Here is a 16,906-nt window from a genome sequence, read left to right as displayed (position 1 = left end):
CCAACTACTTGGGAGGCTGAAGCAGGAGAATCGTTTGAACCCGGGAGGTAGAGGTTGCAGTGAGCCAAGACTGAGGCACCACAGTCCAGCCTGGGTGACAGAGTGAGACACTGTCTCAAAAAAAAAATAAAAATTCCTTTAACAAAGCACCTAATAAACACAATTTTCTCCCGCATGTAAATACTTTCTTTTCCTTATTAGAAAACTGTATTCAGAACACTCTGTAAGACAGAGCTCTGACCGGACCTACTAGGTATGACAAAGGGATCAACATTCCAAGATGTCAAGGGAAGTACTTACAAGATGAGCATGAGGAGGATGGTGACATGTGGTTGAAAGATGAGCAGCTCCTATAGAAAAAAGAAAGCAAGTTCAAGTAAAAGCCTAAGATAGAAATATTTCTGTATTACTTGGGGATCTTATTCTTGGCTAAAAACAATGCAAATTGTTTTAAATAGAAAACCAAGGCTGGGGAATGGTGGCTCATGCCTGTAATCCCAGCACTTTGGGAGGCTGAGGCAAGCAGATCACCTGAGCTCAGGAGTTCAAGACCATCCTGGGTCACACATGGTGAAACATTGTTTCTACTAAAAATACAAAAATTAGCTGGGCGTGGTAGCCTGTGCATGTAATTCCAGCTACTTGAGAGGCTGAGGCAGGAGAATCACTTGAACCCAGGAGGCAGAGGTTGCAGTGAGCAGAGATTGCGTCCTTGCACTCCAGCCTAGGAGACACAGTGAGACTCCATCTCAAAAAAAAAAAAAAAAGAAAAGGAAAACCAAGCGATGATTTGCCATTATAGGTAAGTCTGTAGACAAACTAGAATTCTGTTATAAATGTTTAATCTCTTTGTTTGCTGTTGAAACACTCTGTACAAAAAATAAATATTAAATCAAATTAGGCTGGGTACAGTGGCTCACGCCTGTAATCCTAGCACTTTGGGAGCCTGAGGGAGGTAGATCACCTGAGGGCAGGAGTTCAAGAGCAACCTGGCCAACACGGTGAAACCCTGTCTCCACTAAAAATACAAAAATTAGCTGGGTGTGGTGGCACATGCCTGTAACCCAGCTACTTGGGAGGCTGAGGAAGGAGAATCACTTGAACCTGGGAGGCAGAGGTTGCAGGGAGCCAGTGATGGCACCACTGCACTCTGGCCTGAATAACAGAGCCAGACTCTGTCTCAAAAAAAAAACAAAAACAAAAAAACAAAAAATCACAATAATCATAAAGTACCCAGTATATAAATATTACTATAGAAATATTTGCTTCATCATTTTACCAAAAAGGAGCTCCTTATTAACTAACTGAAATAATTTGGAGCTGGGTATGGTGGCTCATATCTGTCATCCCAGCACTCTGGGAGGCCCAGCCAGGTGGATCACTTGAGGTCAGGAGTTCGAGACCAGCTTGGCCAATGTGGTAAAACCCCTATCTCTACTAAAAACACAATACTTAGCCAGGCATGGTGGCGTATGCCTATAATCCCAGCCACTCGGGAGGCTGAGGCAGGCGAATTGCTTGAACCTGGGGGGCGGAGGTTACAGTGAGCTGAGATGAGGCCATGGCACTCCAGCCTGGGAAAGAAAGCAAGACTCTGTCTTCTCTCCCCCACCCCCAGCCCCCAAACAAACTATCATTAGAAAATGATCATTTATAAAATGTTGCCAGATAACCATTACTGCTTCCCCACCCCATTTTCCACTAGGAAACCATGACCTGAAGACACTATCAGTGCATTAATATGTCTACTTACTATTAGCTTAGGTTGACCTCTTTCAAAACACGAGCTTCTAGGCCTACTAACAAGTATCTGGCTATGGCAAGCCTTCTCTGCCCTCTCTTGTAACATTCCCTCTGGTGTTCACAGGGCTGATACATGTATTTAGCAGCCAAACCATTGCAGTTACTACTGCTGGGGGAGGACAGAATTCTGAGATGCTCTTCTGATCAGATGTCATGTCTTTCTATCTACAGAGGGTAGAAGAAAAACTGCATTGAGTCGAAAGACCTGGTCTCAGAGCCACTTTGGCCTTTTACTACAACTATGAAGCCTTGAGAACATGACCTTTTAGTTTTCTTGTCTGGCAAATGGGTGTAATGATACCTAAAAATGTGAACTTTAAAGCAATGTATTTAGAGAAGGTTTCTAATTGTAACTTTTAGCTCCAACTAACTTATGACAACAGCTTCTGTAAACCATCTCCCTGCTTTTTTCTAAAATATTTATAAAGATGAAAAGTCACTTTACTATAAACATGACTGATCAGCTAATTCTAGAACTTGTGAGTAATACATTCAATCATTCATTCATTCGACAGTGTCTTAACTCTGTCACTCAGGCTGGAATGCAATGGTGCAATCTCGGCTCACTGCAACCTTCACCTCCCGGGTTCAAGTGATTGTTCTGCCTCAGCCTTCCGAGTAGCTGGGATTACAGGCATGCAACGCCATGCCCAGCTTTTTTTTTTTTTTTTTTTTTGAGACAGAGTCTCTGTTGCCAGGCTGGAGTACAGTGGCACGACCTCGGCTCACTGCAACCTCCACCCCCTGGGTTCAAGTAATTCTCCTGTCTCAGCCTCCCAAATAGCTGGGATTACAGGCGTGTGCTACCATGCCCAGCTAGTGTGTGTGTGTGTGTGGGGGGGGTCTCTTTTTTTTTTCTTTGAGTGGAGTCTCGCTCTGTCGCCAGGCTGGAGTGCAGTGGCATGATCTCGGCTCACTGCAACTTGTGCCTCCTGGGTTCAAGCAATTCTCCTGCCTCAGCCTCCCGAGTAGCTGGAACTACAGGCGTGTGCCACCACACCCAGCTAATTTTTGTATTTTAAGTAGAGATGGGGTTTCATCATGTTGGTCAGGATGGTGTTGGTCTCTTGACCTTGTGATTAACCTGTCTCGGCCGCCCAAAGTGTTGGGATTACAGCCATGAGCTACTGTGCCCGGCCATTTTTTTTTGTATTTTTAGCAGAGATGGGGTTTCGCCATGTTGACCCGGCTGGTCTCGAACTCCTGACCTCAAGTGATCTGCCTACCTCAGACTCCCAAAGTGATTATAGACTCTTTAATCAAACTTTAGCTAAGTTCCTCTAAACCTACTTCCCAACTAGGCCCCATCCTTGCCAGATCTGCATAACCTATTTTTTTTTTTTTCCCCAAATGGAGTCTTGCTCTGCCACCCAGGCTGGAGTGCAGTGGCACGATCTTGGCTCACTGCAACCTCTGCCTTCTGGGTTCAGACAATTCTCCTGCCTCAGCCTCCTAAGCGGATTAGATCACAGGCATGTGCTACCATGCCCAGCTGATTTTTTTATTTTATTTTTTTTAGTAGAGACAGGGTTTCCCCATGTTGGCCAGGCTGGTCTTGAACTCCTGACCTTGACTTCCCAAAGTGCTGGGATTACAGGTGTGAGCCACCGTGCCTAGCCTAGTTTTAACAAGAATCCCTTCTTTCACCCTTGCTATCTGATCACCCTGGCCTGCCCTCAGCAAGAATTCTCTATGCTTGATCTCTCCTCTTGGTAATTTTCCATCTACCCCCAACTCCTACTCCTTCTCCTTGGCTATAAATCCCCACTTGTTCTCTATGGAGTTGAGTTTGATCTTTCTCCACTATTGTGATAGTCCTGAAACAGGTCTTTCTTACTGTTTTAATAAGTATTAGAATAATTCTTTCCTTTAATAGGAAGAATGGATACAAATTAAAATGCAGATGAAATGGGCTGTAAGCTTCTATAGAGATCACTGTCCTCAGGGAATATGTCAGTTTCATGTTCTCAAAGACAGCGTGACCATTTTAGGGGATAAGAAGGAACTTTGTACCCCCTTTACACTTGTACCTTGACTGAGAGACCCAAGGCCTTTGCCAGTTAGAAAAATGAAAAGCTAGGTGTGGGGGCTCATCCTGTAATCCCAGCACTTTGGGAGGCCCAGGCAGGCAGATCCCTGGAGCCCAGGAGTTTGAGACCAGTCTGAGCAACATCATGAAACCCTCTCTCCACAAAAAATATAAAAATTAGCCAGGCATGGTGGTCCCAGCAACTCAGGAGGCTGAGGCAGGAAGATCACTTGATCCCAGGTGGTCAAGGGTGAAATGAGAGGGGAGCATGCCACTATACTCCAGCCTGGGTGACAGAGTGAGATCCTGTTTCCAAAAAGAAAAAAAAAAAAAAAGAGAGAAACAAACATGGGCAGTACCTTCCGTCTGCCCTACACTTACCCTTTGAGATGAGCACAGTACCAATGTCATGGTTCTCAGCGGCTTTTCCAGCTCATGCCATTTTCCTCAATCTGGGAATCCCCAGGTCATGATAGACCTCAATGAGGCAGGCAAGGAGGAAGGAACCAGGGCGGGCATGGTGGGTTCTGTGATGTGTGGGCCCTGCCAGCACTGCCCCCAAAGACAGCACCAGGGAATGGGATTGAGAGGAGTCATGGGGAGACAGAAAGAACAGTAACGCAAATGCGGGGTGCTAAAGTTCTTCACATGCGCCGATTCAGAGCACCAGAAAACCAGGCCGCAGAAATGAGAGAAAACCATCGCCTCAGAGTAGGGTCATGAGGTGGGTGGTGTGCTGGGAACAGGGAAGGACCCTGCACATCAGTTGAAGATCTGGGAAGGGTTACGGCCACTGGATGAGTTGACAGGCTGCTGTGTTAGGGCCATTCAATTTCTTGGTCAACTGACACATATTTTGTATAGACAGATCTTGCCTTAAAAGATAAGGAAATCTGGACGCAGTGGCTCATGCCTGTAATCTCAGCACTTTGGGAGGTCAAGGCAGGAGGATCACTTGAGGTCAGGAGTTCGAGACCAGTCTGGCCAACATGGTAAAAACCCATCTGTACTAAAAATACAAAATTAGCTGGGCATGGTGGCTGGTGCTTGTAATTCTGTTGCTTGGGAGACAGAGTGAGACCCCACACACACACACACACTAGGCCAGGCACAGTAGCTTACGCCTGTAATCCTAGCACTATGGGAGGCCAAGGCAGGTGGATCACAAGGTCAGGAGTTCAAGACCAGCCTGGCAAAGATGGTGAAACCCCATCTCTACTAAAAATACAAAAATTAGCCTGTCATGGTGGCAGGTGCCTGCAACACTAGCTACTCGGGAGGCTGAGGCAGCAGAATCACTTGAACCAGGGAGGCACAGGTTGCAGTGAGCTGAGATCGCATCACTGTACTCCAGCCTGGGAGACAGAGTGAGACTCTGTCAAAAAAAAAAAAAAAAAAAAAAAAGAAAAAGAAATTATATAAAATGATTTCCAGATGATTTTTTTAAAACTGCAGAAAAATTAAAATCTGCATGGTAGGGAATACTGAGCAGATGTGGAAAAATCAGTCCCTGATATGGAAGATGAATGTAAGGTGCTCTCCTCTAACAGAAAGGGTGATAAATACAAAACCATTATTTTCATTTAAAGGGAGTGCAGGAAAGGCAGAAGATAGGAAGCAACAACACAGCACACAGATACCTGGTATTTAAGGACAGAACCAGAATACATGAAATAGAAGTGATACATACATAGGATATTTTTGATTCAAGAAAGATGTGTATATGTAGCATCATGTTCTAGGCACAATTAGTGAAAAGTAACCTAGATACACACTAAGAATATTTCTGAATTACAAACAAATTTTACAAGCAATCTGATAAGGGAAAAAAAGGCTGTCTGGAACATGGTGGCTTGATCATGGCTTATTACAGCCTGTAACTCCTGGGTTTAAACTATCCTCCTGCCTCAGCATCCTGAGTAGCTGAGACTACAGAAGCATGCACCACCACACCTACTAATTTTTTTTTTTTTTTTTTTTTTGAGACGAACTTTTGCTCTTGTTACCCAGGCTGGAGTGCAATGGCGCAATCTCGGCTCACGGCAACCTCTGCCTCCTGGGTTCAGGCAATTCTCCTGTCTCAGCCTCCTGAGTAGCTGGGATTACAGGTGTGAGTCATTATATTACACCTAAATCACACCTGGGATTACAGGTGTGAGCCAAAGTCTGCTGAGGGGAGATCCAGCCTGCAAACATTTTAAAGGACCCTCATACATAAATACTAGGCATATTCCCTGTTACGTAAATTGCCTCACAATAACACAATCTACATTTTTCCCAACGAAGAGTTTTAAAAAACTATTTCTGGGGCAAGCTTGACAATACAAACTTAAAGGATATAGGTGAAACAGTCAAATGTCTATTTAATTCAGTAATTTAGTTCTACTACTACATATTTAAAGTCACATGTCATGTGAAGTAATATTAGAAGCATTACTCTCATGAAACTCCCATTTCACCACACAGTTTAATTCAAACATTTCAAATGCATCTTTAACATCACTGCTCTATCATCAGAACATCTGGATTTGACAGTTCTCCACACGATGTCCTCTTTACTTCCACCTAATGCAATCACTAAACATTTTCCTACAACTCACAAGTCCCCATTTACACAGCCCTGAGAAAAGCTGGTTTTCCCATTTGTTCTTTAAATACATATTCATGTCTCTAAATAACACTTTCTAAATTGTTCTTTTAAACGGTTTGTTGATCAGGACACCTAACACGTGCAGCAGTGAGGTCACACCCTGACGAATGATCACAAGATCCGCTTTAAATTGACCTCTGCTTTACTCCTTTCTTTCAGGTGACCTCTATAATCATATCCACCGATACTGACGTCATTTCGGGCTAATGCATCCTTCCCAAACAGTACTTGTTTTTCAAAATTAAAAAATAAACAAGAGATAACACCATGATGTCAAAGACTTTGCAAGAACTTTAGGTCGACTTTCTCTTTGTTGATGAAAAATTCTGTGGGAATAAAGCCTTGCCTTGTACTCGGGCTTATCTGAAAAGAAGTGGCCAAGGGGTATAGCGAGCAAACACAAATACCAAACGAAGGCCAAGACTGTCATATTAAGATCAGACAGAATAGAACACAACGAATATTGGGCACGTGGTGTGATACCGCATTTCAGCATTAATTCAGCCTTGTGCATCCTTTGAGCAGCAATTGATTTCACTGATTTTTACGGTTACTTGAGGGAGTAACATATTACCTGGGGGCATTCTGTTTCTTGGTATTTCAACTTCTCTTTTTGTCTTCTTGGGTCTCCACGGCAAATGAGAATTATTTCCATTTCTTTCATAACGGGCATCTCTGTCCAAAAAGGCATCTACTTGGAGGCGAATACACAAGTTAACTTACAGGTTATAGCTATAGCTACAAGTCTATAAATCATCATTACACATATGTGATAATCAGGAAAACACAAATTAAAAATTACTATCCAGCTTTTTAAAGACAATAAGAATTCTGCAGTAGCCCTTTTGCTCTGCAGCCTGGTCACATCAAATTATGGTGTTCTACATTTCAAATTAAGTCCATTAATTGGGTTAATGAGAAGTTCATTAACCCTATATGCCTAGTGTTCCATTATTGGAACGCTAAGCTTGGAATTATATCCTACTGCTTAAGGTCATCGCCAGGGTCTGACTTTTCACTAAAAAAGTTTGCAACCTCCAGCATAAATGGGAAATATCCTACTATGTGTAATATTCTCCTTTGTGTTCTGTAACTCTCGTTGGTAGAGATAAAAGACTTCCGAAGGTGAGTGATAACATTCTTTTTTTGAGAGGTAGTTTTTGCTCTGTTGCCTAAGCTGGCGTGGAATGGTGTGATCTTAGTTCACTGCAAGCAATGCAACCTTATTGCTTGAACCTCCTGGGTTCAAGCAATTCTCCTGCCTCAGCCTCCTGAGTAGCTGAGATTATAGGTGCGTGCCACCACACCCAGCTAAGTTTTATATTTTTAGAAGAGATAAGGTTTCACCATGTCCAGGCTGGTTCGAACCTCTGATCTCAAGTGATCTGCCTGCCTTGGCCTCCCAAAGTGTTGGGATTACAGGTGTGAGCCACTGCGCCTGGCCAGCAATAACATTCTTGGACATGCCTCCTTGCACACATGAAAAGGAGTTTCTCACACATGCTGTTGGACATGGCGAGAGAAAAATCATATAACCACTTGACTGTGGCTCAGCTTAAATTCATGGTCAGGAAGCTTGAGTGACCCGTCTTCACACTGCCTGGCAGTCTGAGCTTCCACTCTCCCAGGTGACCCCACTTCCCTCTACTCAACCACCAACACCTGGGAGCCTCCCTCCATCTCATTTCCAGGTCAGGTGATCACCTTGCTTTCTAACTCAAGGAGAAAAAGCAATTTAGAGTCCTTCCACAACTCCGACCGTCAAATCTAGCCACCTACCAGCATCTGCACCTGTAGAGAGACAATGCCTTCTCTCATGCTCTAACACATCTTCATACTCCTACCCAAAGCGAATCCCTCTAGTTGTTCAGTAGCTCAAATCCAGTCATCCCCGAATGCTATTTTTTCTGTCTCAAAAAAAAAAAAAAAAAAACCCCAGCAACTTATATTGGCCTCATGAACTACTGCCCCAGTAGTTTCCTGCTCTTGAGCAAAATCACCTTAGAATTGTCCTCACTTGTTAGCTCCAATTCTTCTCCTCCCCTCTATTTCCCTACTTTTAGAGATTGTTTTTTAAAATGTTGACAGGCTGGGCATGGTGGCTCACACCAGTAATCCCAACACTTTGGGAAGCTGAAGAGGGTGTATCACCTGAGGTCAGGAGTTCAAGACCAGTCTGGCCAACATGGTAAAAACTCTGTCTCTACTGAAAACATAAAAATTATCCAGGCATAGTGGTGAATGCCTGTAATCCCAGCTACTCGGGAGGCTGAGGCAGAAGAATCACCTGAACCTGGGAGGCAGAGGTTGCAGTGAGCTGAGATGGTGTCATTGCACTCCACCGTGAACAACAGGAGTGAAATGCCGTCTCAAAAAAAAAAAAATGTTGACATAAATTTGTTTTCTACTTGCTTTAGACTGTTTTGTGCTGCTATAACAGAATACCATAAACAGGGTAATTTATAAAGAACAGAAATCTAATTCTTACAGTTCTGGCTGCAAGCCCAAGATCAAAGCACTCCCATTTCGAGTCGGACGAAACTCACGCCCTCATAAGGAGGAAGAGCAAGAGAATCCGTCCCTCTGCCGAACCCTTTTATAAGGGCGCCGCGTCCCATTCACAGGGGAGGAGCCCTGTGGTCCAGCCCACCTGTTAAAGCCCCACGTCCTAATACGATCAAATTGGCAACACCTGTTTTGGAAGGGGCACGTTCAAACCATAGCAATAATTATGGAAAACATTTAAAGAGTTTCCATGCCAAAACTATCAAACTGGTACATTTCGAAAGGTCTTATTTCCATCTTCATCCTTTCTGCCCCTTTTTCTCTCTCCCCCAGACGTAACCAGTTTCATTAGTTTTTGTTTCTCCTTCTATGATATTTATACATACGTGTATGTATATAAGCAAATATATATGTTCTGTACCTTTATTTTCCACTAAAAAAATAAAGTGCTAACCCCACTGCAGTACATGGAGATGGTTGTTATTTGCTTTTTACAACCAGTTCTCTTTTGATGGGATTATTCCTACTTTTTGCTCTTACAGAGAACAACATGAATAGCCTTATGCTTTCATCTTTTTGTATTTTTGCTGTTTTGACTTTGAGATAGAATCCTAGCAGTGGAGGTGGGGTCAAGGGTAGATGTATATGTTATTTTGCTAGATATTGCTGAATTCCCCTTTATTTACAAGATATATAGAGATGATATCTTCCTGCATTCTCACTAGGAACTTATGAGAGTACATATTTTCTCACAGCCTTGCCAACAGCATATGTTGTTAGGTTTGTGAATTTATTCCAATCTGGTAAACAGAGATATCCTTTCCCATTTTTAATTTACATTATTCTATTTTTTTTTTTTTGGGCAAGAATACTGTATAAGTCATGTGTATCCTTACATCAAGGCATATTTCTTTCTTTTTTTTTTTGAGTCTGAGTCTCGTTCTGTTGCCCAGGCTGGAGTGCAGTGTAGCGATCTTGGCTAACTGCAACCTCTGACTTCCAGGTTCAAATGATTCTCCTGCCTCAGCCTCCCTCCCGACTAGCTGGGACTACAGGTGTGTGCCACCATGCCCGGCTAATTTTTTGTATTTTTAGTAGAGATGGGGTTTCACCGTGTTAGCCAGGATGGTCTTGATCTCCTGACCTTGTGATCCTCCTCCTTGAGCCTCCCAAAGTGCTGAGATTACAGGCATGAGCCACTGTGCCTGGCCACATTTTCTTTTTTTTTTTTTTAATGTAACTTATTATTTTGAGATAATTATGTATTCACATGCAGATGAAAGAGAAAATGCAGAGAGATGCCTGTATCCAGGTTCCAAAGGTAACACAACTTGCAAGAGCAACAACAGGATATTGACACTGATACAGTCATGTCAAAAATTTTTTCAATTGCTACAATAGTCCCTCACATTGCCCTTTTGTAGCCATGCCTACTTCCATCCTGCCCCCATGCCTCCTTTAGACCCTCACAACCACTAATCTGTTCTCCATTCCTGTCATGTTGTCATTTCAAGAATGCTCAATAAATGGCACCATAGAGTATGTCACATTTTGAGATTGGCTTTGTTCATTCAGCAGAATTCTCTTGAAATTGCTGTATCAATAGTTTGTTTCTTTTTATTACTGAATTGGACTCCATAGAGTCCGATTCAACAACTAGAGGGATTCACTTTGGGTAGGAGTATGAAGATGTGTAGAGCATGAGAGAAAGCATTGTCTCTCTACAGGTGCAGGTGCCGGTAGGTGGCTAGGTTTGACGGTCGGAGTTGAGGAAGGACTCTACATTGCTTTGGTTTTCTCCTTGAGTTAGAAAGCAAGGTGATCACCTGACCTGAGAATGAGATGGAGGGAGGCCCCCAGGTGTTGGAGATTGAGTAGAGAGCGGGAAGTGGGAAAGTCACCCGGGAGAGTAGAAACGGTATGACTGTCACGGCTGGCCCACAGGGGTTTAACCATTCACCTGTTGACAGATGTCTGAATTGTTTCTAATTTTGCTCTATTGTGAATAAAGCTGCTACAAGCATCCATATACATATTTTTATGTGAGCACAAGTTTTCTTTCTGCAATAAATGCCAAGCAATTTCTGGGTTGTATAGTAGTTGTTTTTAAAGAAATCACCAAGGCCGGACATGGCAGCTCATTCCTGTAATCCCAGCACTTTGGGAGGCTGAGGTGGGAGGATTGCTTGAAGCCAGGAGTTCGAGATCAGCCTGCATAACATAATGAGACCCCATCTCCACAAAAATAAATAAATCAATAAATAAGCCAGGAGCAGTGGCTCACGCCTATAATCCCAGCACTTTGGGAGGCCGAGGCAGGCAGATCACTTGAGGTTAGGAGTTCAAGACCAGCCTGACTAACATGGAGAAACCTCACCTCTACTAAAAATACAAAATTAGGTGGGAATGGTGGCAGATGCCTGTAATCCTAGCTTATTGGGAGGCTCAGGCAGGGGAATCACTTGAACCCAGGAGGCAGGGGTTGCGGTGAGCCAAGATCACACTGATGTACTACGTCCTGGGCAACAAGAGTGAAACTCCAGCTTGGAAATAAATCAATAAATAACAACAACAACTACACGCACACAAACGCATACATACATAGCTTAATCCTGATCTACTTCGTGGAAGTGAACCTCGGATAACAGCACCCTCACCCTTCATCTTTTCATCTTCCTCTGCCATATTCTCTTCTTCTCCTCTTTCCCATCCTTCTCTCTGAAGTCTGAATGCTTACTGAATTACGAGTGTGCATGTGGAAAATGATGTCAGCAATACAGTTTCTCCGACACTCTACCCAAGTCAAAACATGAGGGAACATCGAGGCACAACTCTTCCAACTCGCAGTGGAAGTCACTCCTGATAACAGTTTCTCATGCTAATCAGTTTCATGAAAATCAAAAGCCCTATATCATCCCATGGTCTATCAGTCACAGACTGTTTAACCAACACTCTCACATGCACTCCTTATTTAGTCAGTTTTCAAAATTTGGGTCTTTGGCAGTATGTAGCTTTATCACTTACCAGTCTGGCATATGAAATAGTGTCCCAGTGAGCACTTGTCCCCTTTGAATGAGATCCGACTGAAGTTTCTGGACAGGTAGGTGCAGCTGGGAGGCTTTGCGTCCCCGTGGGCAGCAATGTCTGCTGAGGGGAGATCAGACCCAGATGAAACTCATACTCAAAAGCCAGGCTTTTAATTTATTTTTTATTATTGTTTTTGAGAGAGTCTCACTCTGTTGCCCAGGCTGGAGTGCAGTGGCATGATCTCAGCTCACTGCAACCTCCACCTCCCGGGTTCAAGCAATTCTTTTGCCTCAGCCTCCAAAGTACCTGGAATTACAGGTGCCCACCATTGTGCCTGGCTAATTTTTGTATTTTTAGTGGAGATGGGGTTTTACTATGTTGGCCAGGCTGGTCTCAAACTCCTGACATCAGGTGATCCGCCTGCCTTCGCCTCCCAAAGTGCTGGGATTACAGGCATGAGCCACTGTGCCCAGCCACCAGACATTTTTAAAAAGTAAATATGAAAGCCAAATTTGGCTGGCTTCCAATAGACAGCAATTTAGAATTTCCTCCCATACATTATAGTTTATTTTTTCATATGTATTCCTTAACACATGGCTTAGTATTACACTACCTGTGCATTAATGAAGATGACAAGAATTATATAATAATGCCTTGGATTTGTCTCTAAAACTTCAAGATGATGGTGCATAACTTTGAAAACACTTTGTAAGAAGGACAATAGATAATTTCCTCTTAGTTTTTGTGTTAGGAAATTTGGAGTTCAGAATAATGAAGAGATATTCATTAGGAAAAAAAAAAATGACCGTCAAAGGTTGCTGTCTTTCGAATCTAGCACAATTCTTTTAGTGAAAGGTTAGGTAAGTTAACTTTAGCTGGGTCCTAGGAAAGATCGCATCACTTTTGCTACACAGATGAATCAAAGGCTGTAGTACAAAACAGAAACATTTCAGAGGAAAGATGGTAATGAAGTGACTGGTTTTTCTGTATAAAAAAGCAGAAAGATTAATAATTTCCTTTTTTTCTACCCCGGAATAAAATATAAGGACGTTTCCTTGATCGGCACTAAACCCCGCAGTCTTACCTGGGTATTTTTCGTCTTGATGTTTTTTCAGTGGCATTACCTTTTGCCCAATCCACCACTTCTTTCCTTCTTCCAGAAAGTCCCAGCTACCATCTGTAACTTCCTGGTTCCTAATATGAGCTAGGAATCCTCCCTGGGCATGGCAGTAGTGCTCTGCTTCCTCAAAGCTGCAGTGAAAGCTGTTAAGCTGATAACAATTATTTTGCCCACGTCGCTCTGGGCTGTTTAGCTTACTTCCTAGAATGATACTTGTTCTCACATATAACCAAAGCCAGCTTCTTCCTTTGAAGAACATTTTCTCTGAATTGTAGCAAGAAAAAGTGTGTAGGTTCAGCAGCTGCCTGGTCCTTTAAATATATATATATATTACTGGCCTTGTCTTAGTATTATTCTTTTATGAATTGGGAACAATTTACCAAGGATACAAAAGGTTTTGTTTTGAGGACCCAGGTGCAGTTCCTATCCTACAAGCTGAAAACAAATAGCAGAGATCAATAAAGCAATGAGCCTTTGTATCTGGGGCCCCACCATCTGTGTCTACCTACCATACATGCCTGTAGCAAATAGAGATGGATTATAAAGCTGAGTCTAAGCTGCGTGGGGTAGAGGATGATGAATATCTAATATCTAAGTCAGTGTCGCTAAAAATGAATAAGTATAGCTTTTTCTTTTTTGAGACAGGGTCTTATTCTGTTGCCCAGGCTGGAGTACAGTGGCATGATATCAGCTCACTGCAGCCTCGACCTCCGAGGCTCAAGTGATCAATCCTCCCACCTCAGCCTCCCGAGCAGCCGGGACTACAGGAGCGCACCACCATGCCCAGCTAATTGTGTGTGTGTGTGTGTGTGTGTGTGTGTGTGTGTAGAGTCTTGCTGTGTTTCTTGGGATGGTCTCAAATTGCTGGGCTCAAGCCATTTGTTTGCCTTGGCCTCTCAAAGTCATGGGTTTACAGGTATGAGTCACCAGACTCAGCCACATGTTTTTTTTTTTAAAAGAAAGTCATTCTTGCAGACCCCTAGGACTGATTTTTTTTTTTTTCTTTGAGATGTAGTTTTGCTCTTGCTGCCCAGGCTGGAGTGCAATGGTGGATCTTGTCTCACTGCAAGCTCCACCTCCTGGGTTCGAGTGATACTCCTGCCTCAGCCTCCCGAGTAGCTGGAATTAGAGGCATGTGCCACCACACCTGGCTAATTTTGTATTTTCAGTACATATGGAGTTTTGCCACGTTTGCCAGACTGGTCTCAAACTCTTAACCTTTGGTGATCCACCCACCTTGGCCTCCCAAAGTTTTGGGATTACAGGTGTAAGCCACTGCACCTGGCCTAATTTTTTTAAAAAGGAATTTTATTGTGAATATTTAAGGTACATAGCATGATGTTATGGGATGCATATAGATATTAAGAAGGTTATTAGAGTAAAACAAACACATCCATCATCTAACATTAGTTACCCACTTTTTTTTGGTTTTGTGGCAAAAGCAGCTAAAATCTCATCCAGCATGAATCCTGTCTACGATCCAGTTTTGTTACCTGTAGTCCTCAGGTTGCACATTAAATCTCTTGACTTGCTCATCCTACATCTCTGCCACCCCTAGGACTGATTTAAATTACTGTATTCTGTCTCTTAAGTACATGCAAACAGAACTAAGCATAAAGTCTATGTTTTTTGATATGGAGTCTCGTTATGCTGCCCAGGCTGGAGGGCATAGCATGATGATAGCTCAGTGCAGTCTTGAACTCCTGGACTCAAATGGTCCTCTCACCTTGGTCTCCCAAAGTCCAGGTGTGAGCCACCATCCCAGGTCCATGAACTTTATCTTAAAACTCTTACACAGTCATAAAAACCAAACAATATTACATGGAAAAATGAATACAAATTAAATACAAACAAAACTGAAAACAAATGAGATCCAAATTTTGCCAAGCTAAATAGCAGATAAACAGGGTTCTCCGGCCTATGACTGCACAGGTTCCTTTGAGTCTGGCATGCACACTATTTAATGATATGGGGAAAATTCAATTCTGTTACCACATTTCTTTATTTGACTCACTAAAAGAAAAAAACCTTTGTTCAAACACAGCAGGTCATTTGGTCTCCACCTGTTGCGTACCCAACACACGTATTACAGCTGGTTCTGTCTTGGTGCCAAAAAGTGATAAACGCAAACAAATGTGGGCACTGGACCAGTTGGCAGGTTTCAGGTTTAAGACGGTTATTCAGATAGTCCAAATGATGCTTAAATTACTCTAAAAATCAGTACAGAAGTGGCCACCAAAAGTATGAGATTCTCTAAAACACAGACTCCAAGAATACATCCTGTTTGAAAAACACTGCAGTAATCAGCTGGGTGTGGTGGCTCAGGCCTCTACTCCTAGCACTTTGGGAAGCTGAGGTGGGTGGATCACTTGAGTTGAGGAGCTCAAGACTAGCCTGGCCAACATGGTGAGACCCTGTCTCTACTAAAAATAGAAAAATTAGCCAGGCATGGTGGCACCTGGTAATCCTAGCTACTTCGGAGGGTGAGGCAGGAGGATCACTTGAACCAGTTGGTGGAGGTTGCAGTGAGCTGAGATTGTGCCACTGCACTCCAGCATGGGCAACAGAGTGAGACTCTGTCTCAAAAAACCCCCCAAAAACCAAAGACACCAAAAACACTGCAGTAATCAAATGAAAGATAAATATAGCACAATCATCACTTTCAAAAAGTCCAATAAGGAAAGAAAAGGCATAATAATTATAACTAACAAAAACAACGAAAAGTGCCAGCCTACAGGGACAGCTTAAGTGCTGCTGTGTAGGTTCAGATAAGGAAGAAATTACTTTCGGCCTTTGAAACAAATATATAAAGATGGCAATATTTAGACAGATGAAACGGACATCTTAGCAGAGAAGTCAATGTGAATAAATACACAGAGGTGGGAAAGTGGAAGGTATTGATAAAAGGAAAACATTTGTGTGTGTGTGTGTGTGTGTGTGTGTGTGCATGTAGGGGCTACTCGGCGGGACTGTAGTGGGAACCGTAACCAGAAAACGGGAGTGTTTCAAGTGCCAGGATAAAAGGTTTGCAGTTTATTTGGAAGGTTTCTGAGCAGAGTAGTCCACCCTTACAAGAGTGTGTGGCAATGGACTCATCGGGATACAGGATGCTTTTTAGTTTTCAAAGTTCACAGAGCCTCAACTTCTAAACATCTTCATATACATACACAAATAAATACACCACACATGCACACATATGTTTCAAGCATTTTAAAATAAAACCTGACGTTGATGAAATCTCTGAAAGTCAAGTCAGGTCATTTCATTTCAGTCTTTTTCATAAAGGGTAAAGTACTTTTTTTTGTTTTTTTGAGATGGAGTCTAGCCATGTTGCCAGGCTGGAGTGCAGTCGCAGTCTTGGCTCACTATAACCTCCGCCTACGGGGTTCAAGCGATTCTCCTGCCTCAGCCTCCCAAGTGGTGCCCGCTACTACGCCAGGTTATTTTATCTTTCTTTCTTTTTTTTTTTAGTAGAGACGGGGGCGGGGGGGGGTTCCTCCATCTTAGCCAGGCTGGTCTTGAACTCTTGACCCCAAGTGAGCTGCCCGCTTGGACCTCCCAAAGTGCTGGGATTACAGGTGTGAGCCACCGCGCCCGGCCTCAAGAAAATGTTTTAATTTCTTTAAAAACCTGAAGAAAAATCAACTTTTACGTAGAAAAACGTTTATATATTAACGCATTCATTTTATATTAACACAGCAGTAAAATTTATTATTTTATTTATTTATTTTTAAATAAAGACGGGGTTTCACCATATTGGTCAGGCTGGTCT

General features: G+C 42.9%; 1 protein-coding gene across 2 annotated transcripts in view; it reads right to left on the bottom strand.

Moving 5' to 3' along the window:
• The window catches only part of PKD1L3 (polycystin 1 like 3, transient receptor potential channel interacting), a 92,219-nt gene extending 78,720 nt beyond the window's left edge, over positions 1 to 13,499 (bottom strand). The window contains exons 1-4 of one of the 2 annotated variants that reach the window (XM_078357613.1): positions 13,099 to 13,499; positions 12,012 to 12,134; positions 7,057 to 7,173; positions 301 to 350 (exon numbers count right to left, since the gene is read on the bottom strand). In XM_078357613.1, the coding sequence (XP_078213739.1) occupies positions 301 to 350; positions 7,057 to 7,173; positions 12,012 to 12,134; positions 13,099 to 13,393 (585 nt within the window). In that variant the 5' untranslated portion in view covers positions 13,394 to 13,499. Of the gene's footprint in view, positions 1 to 300; positions 351 to 7,056; positions 7,177 to 12,011; positions 12,135 to 13,098 lie in introns of both variants that reach the window. The other variant, XM_078357612.1, reaches the window with a different exon arrangement.
• Positions 13,500 to 16,906: the final 3,407 nt, after the last annotated feature.

The sequence above is a fragment of the Callithrix jacchus genome, chromosome 20 (genome assembly GCF_049354715.1).
Source record: "Callithrix jacchus isolate 240 chromosome 20, calJac240_pri, whole genome shotgun sequence".
Lineage (NCBI taxonomy): Eukaryota > Metazoa > Chordata > Mammalia > Primates > Cebidae > Callithrix > Callithrix jacchus.
Note: the sequence above shows the minus strand (reverse complement) of the source record. Positions and strands in the feature narration are given on the sequence as shown.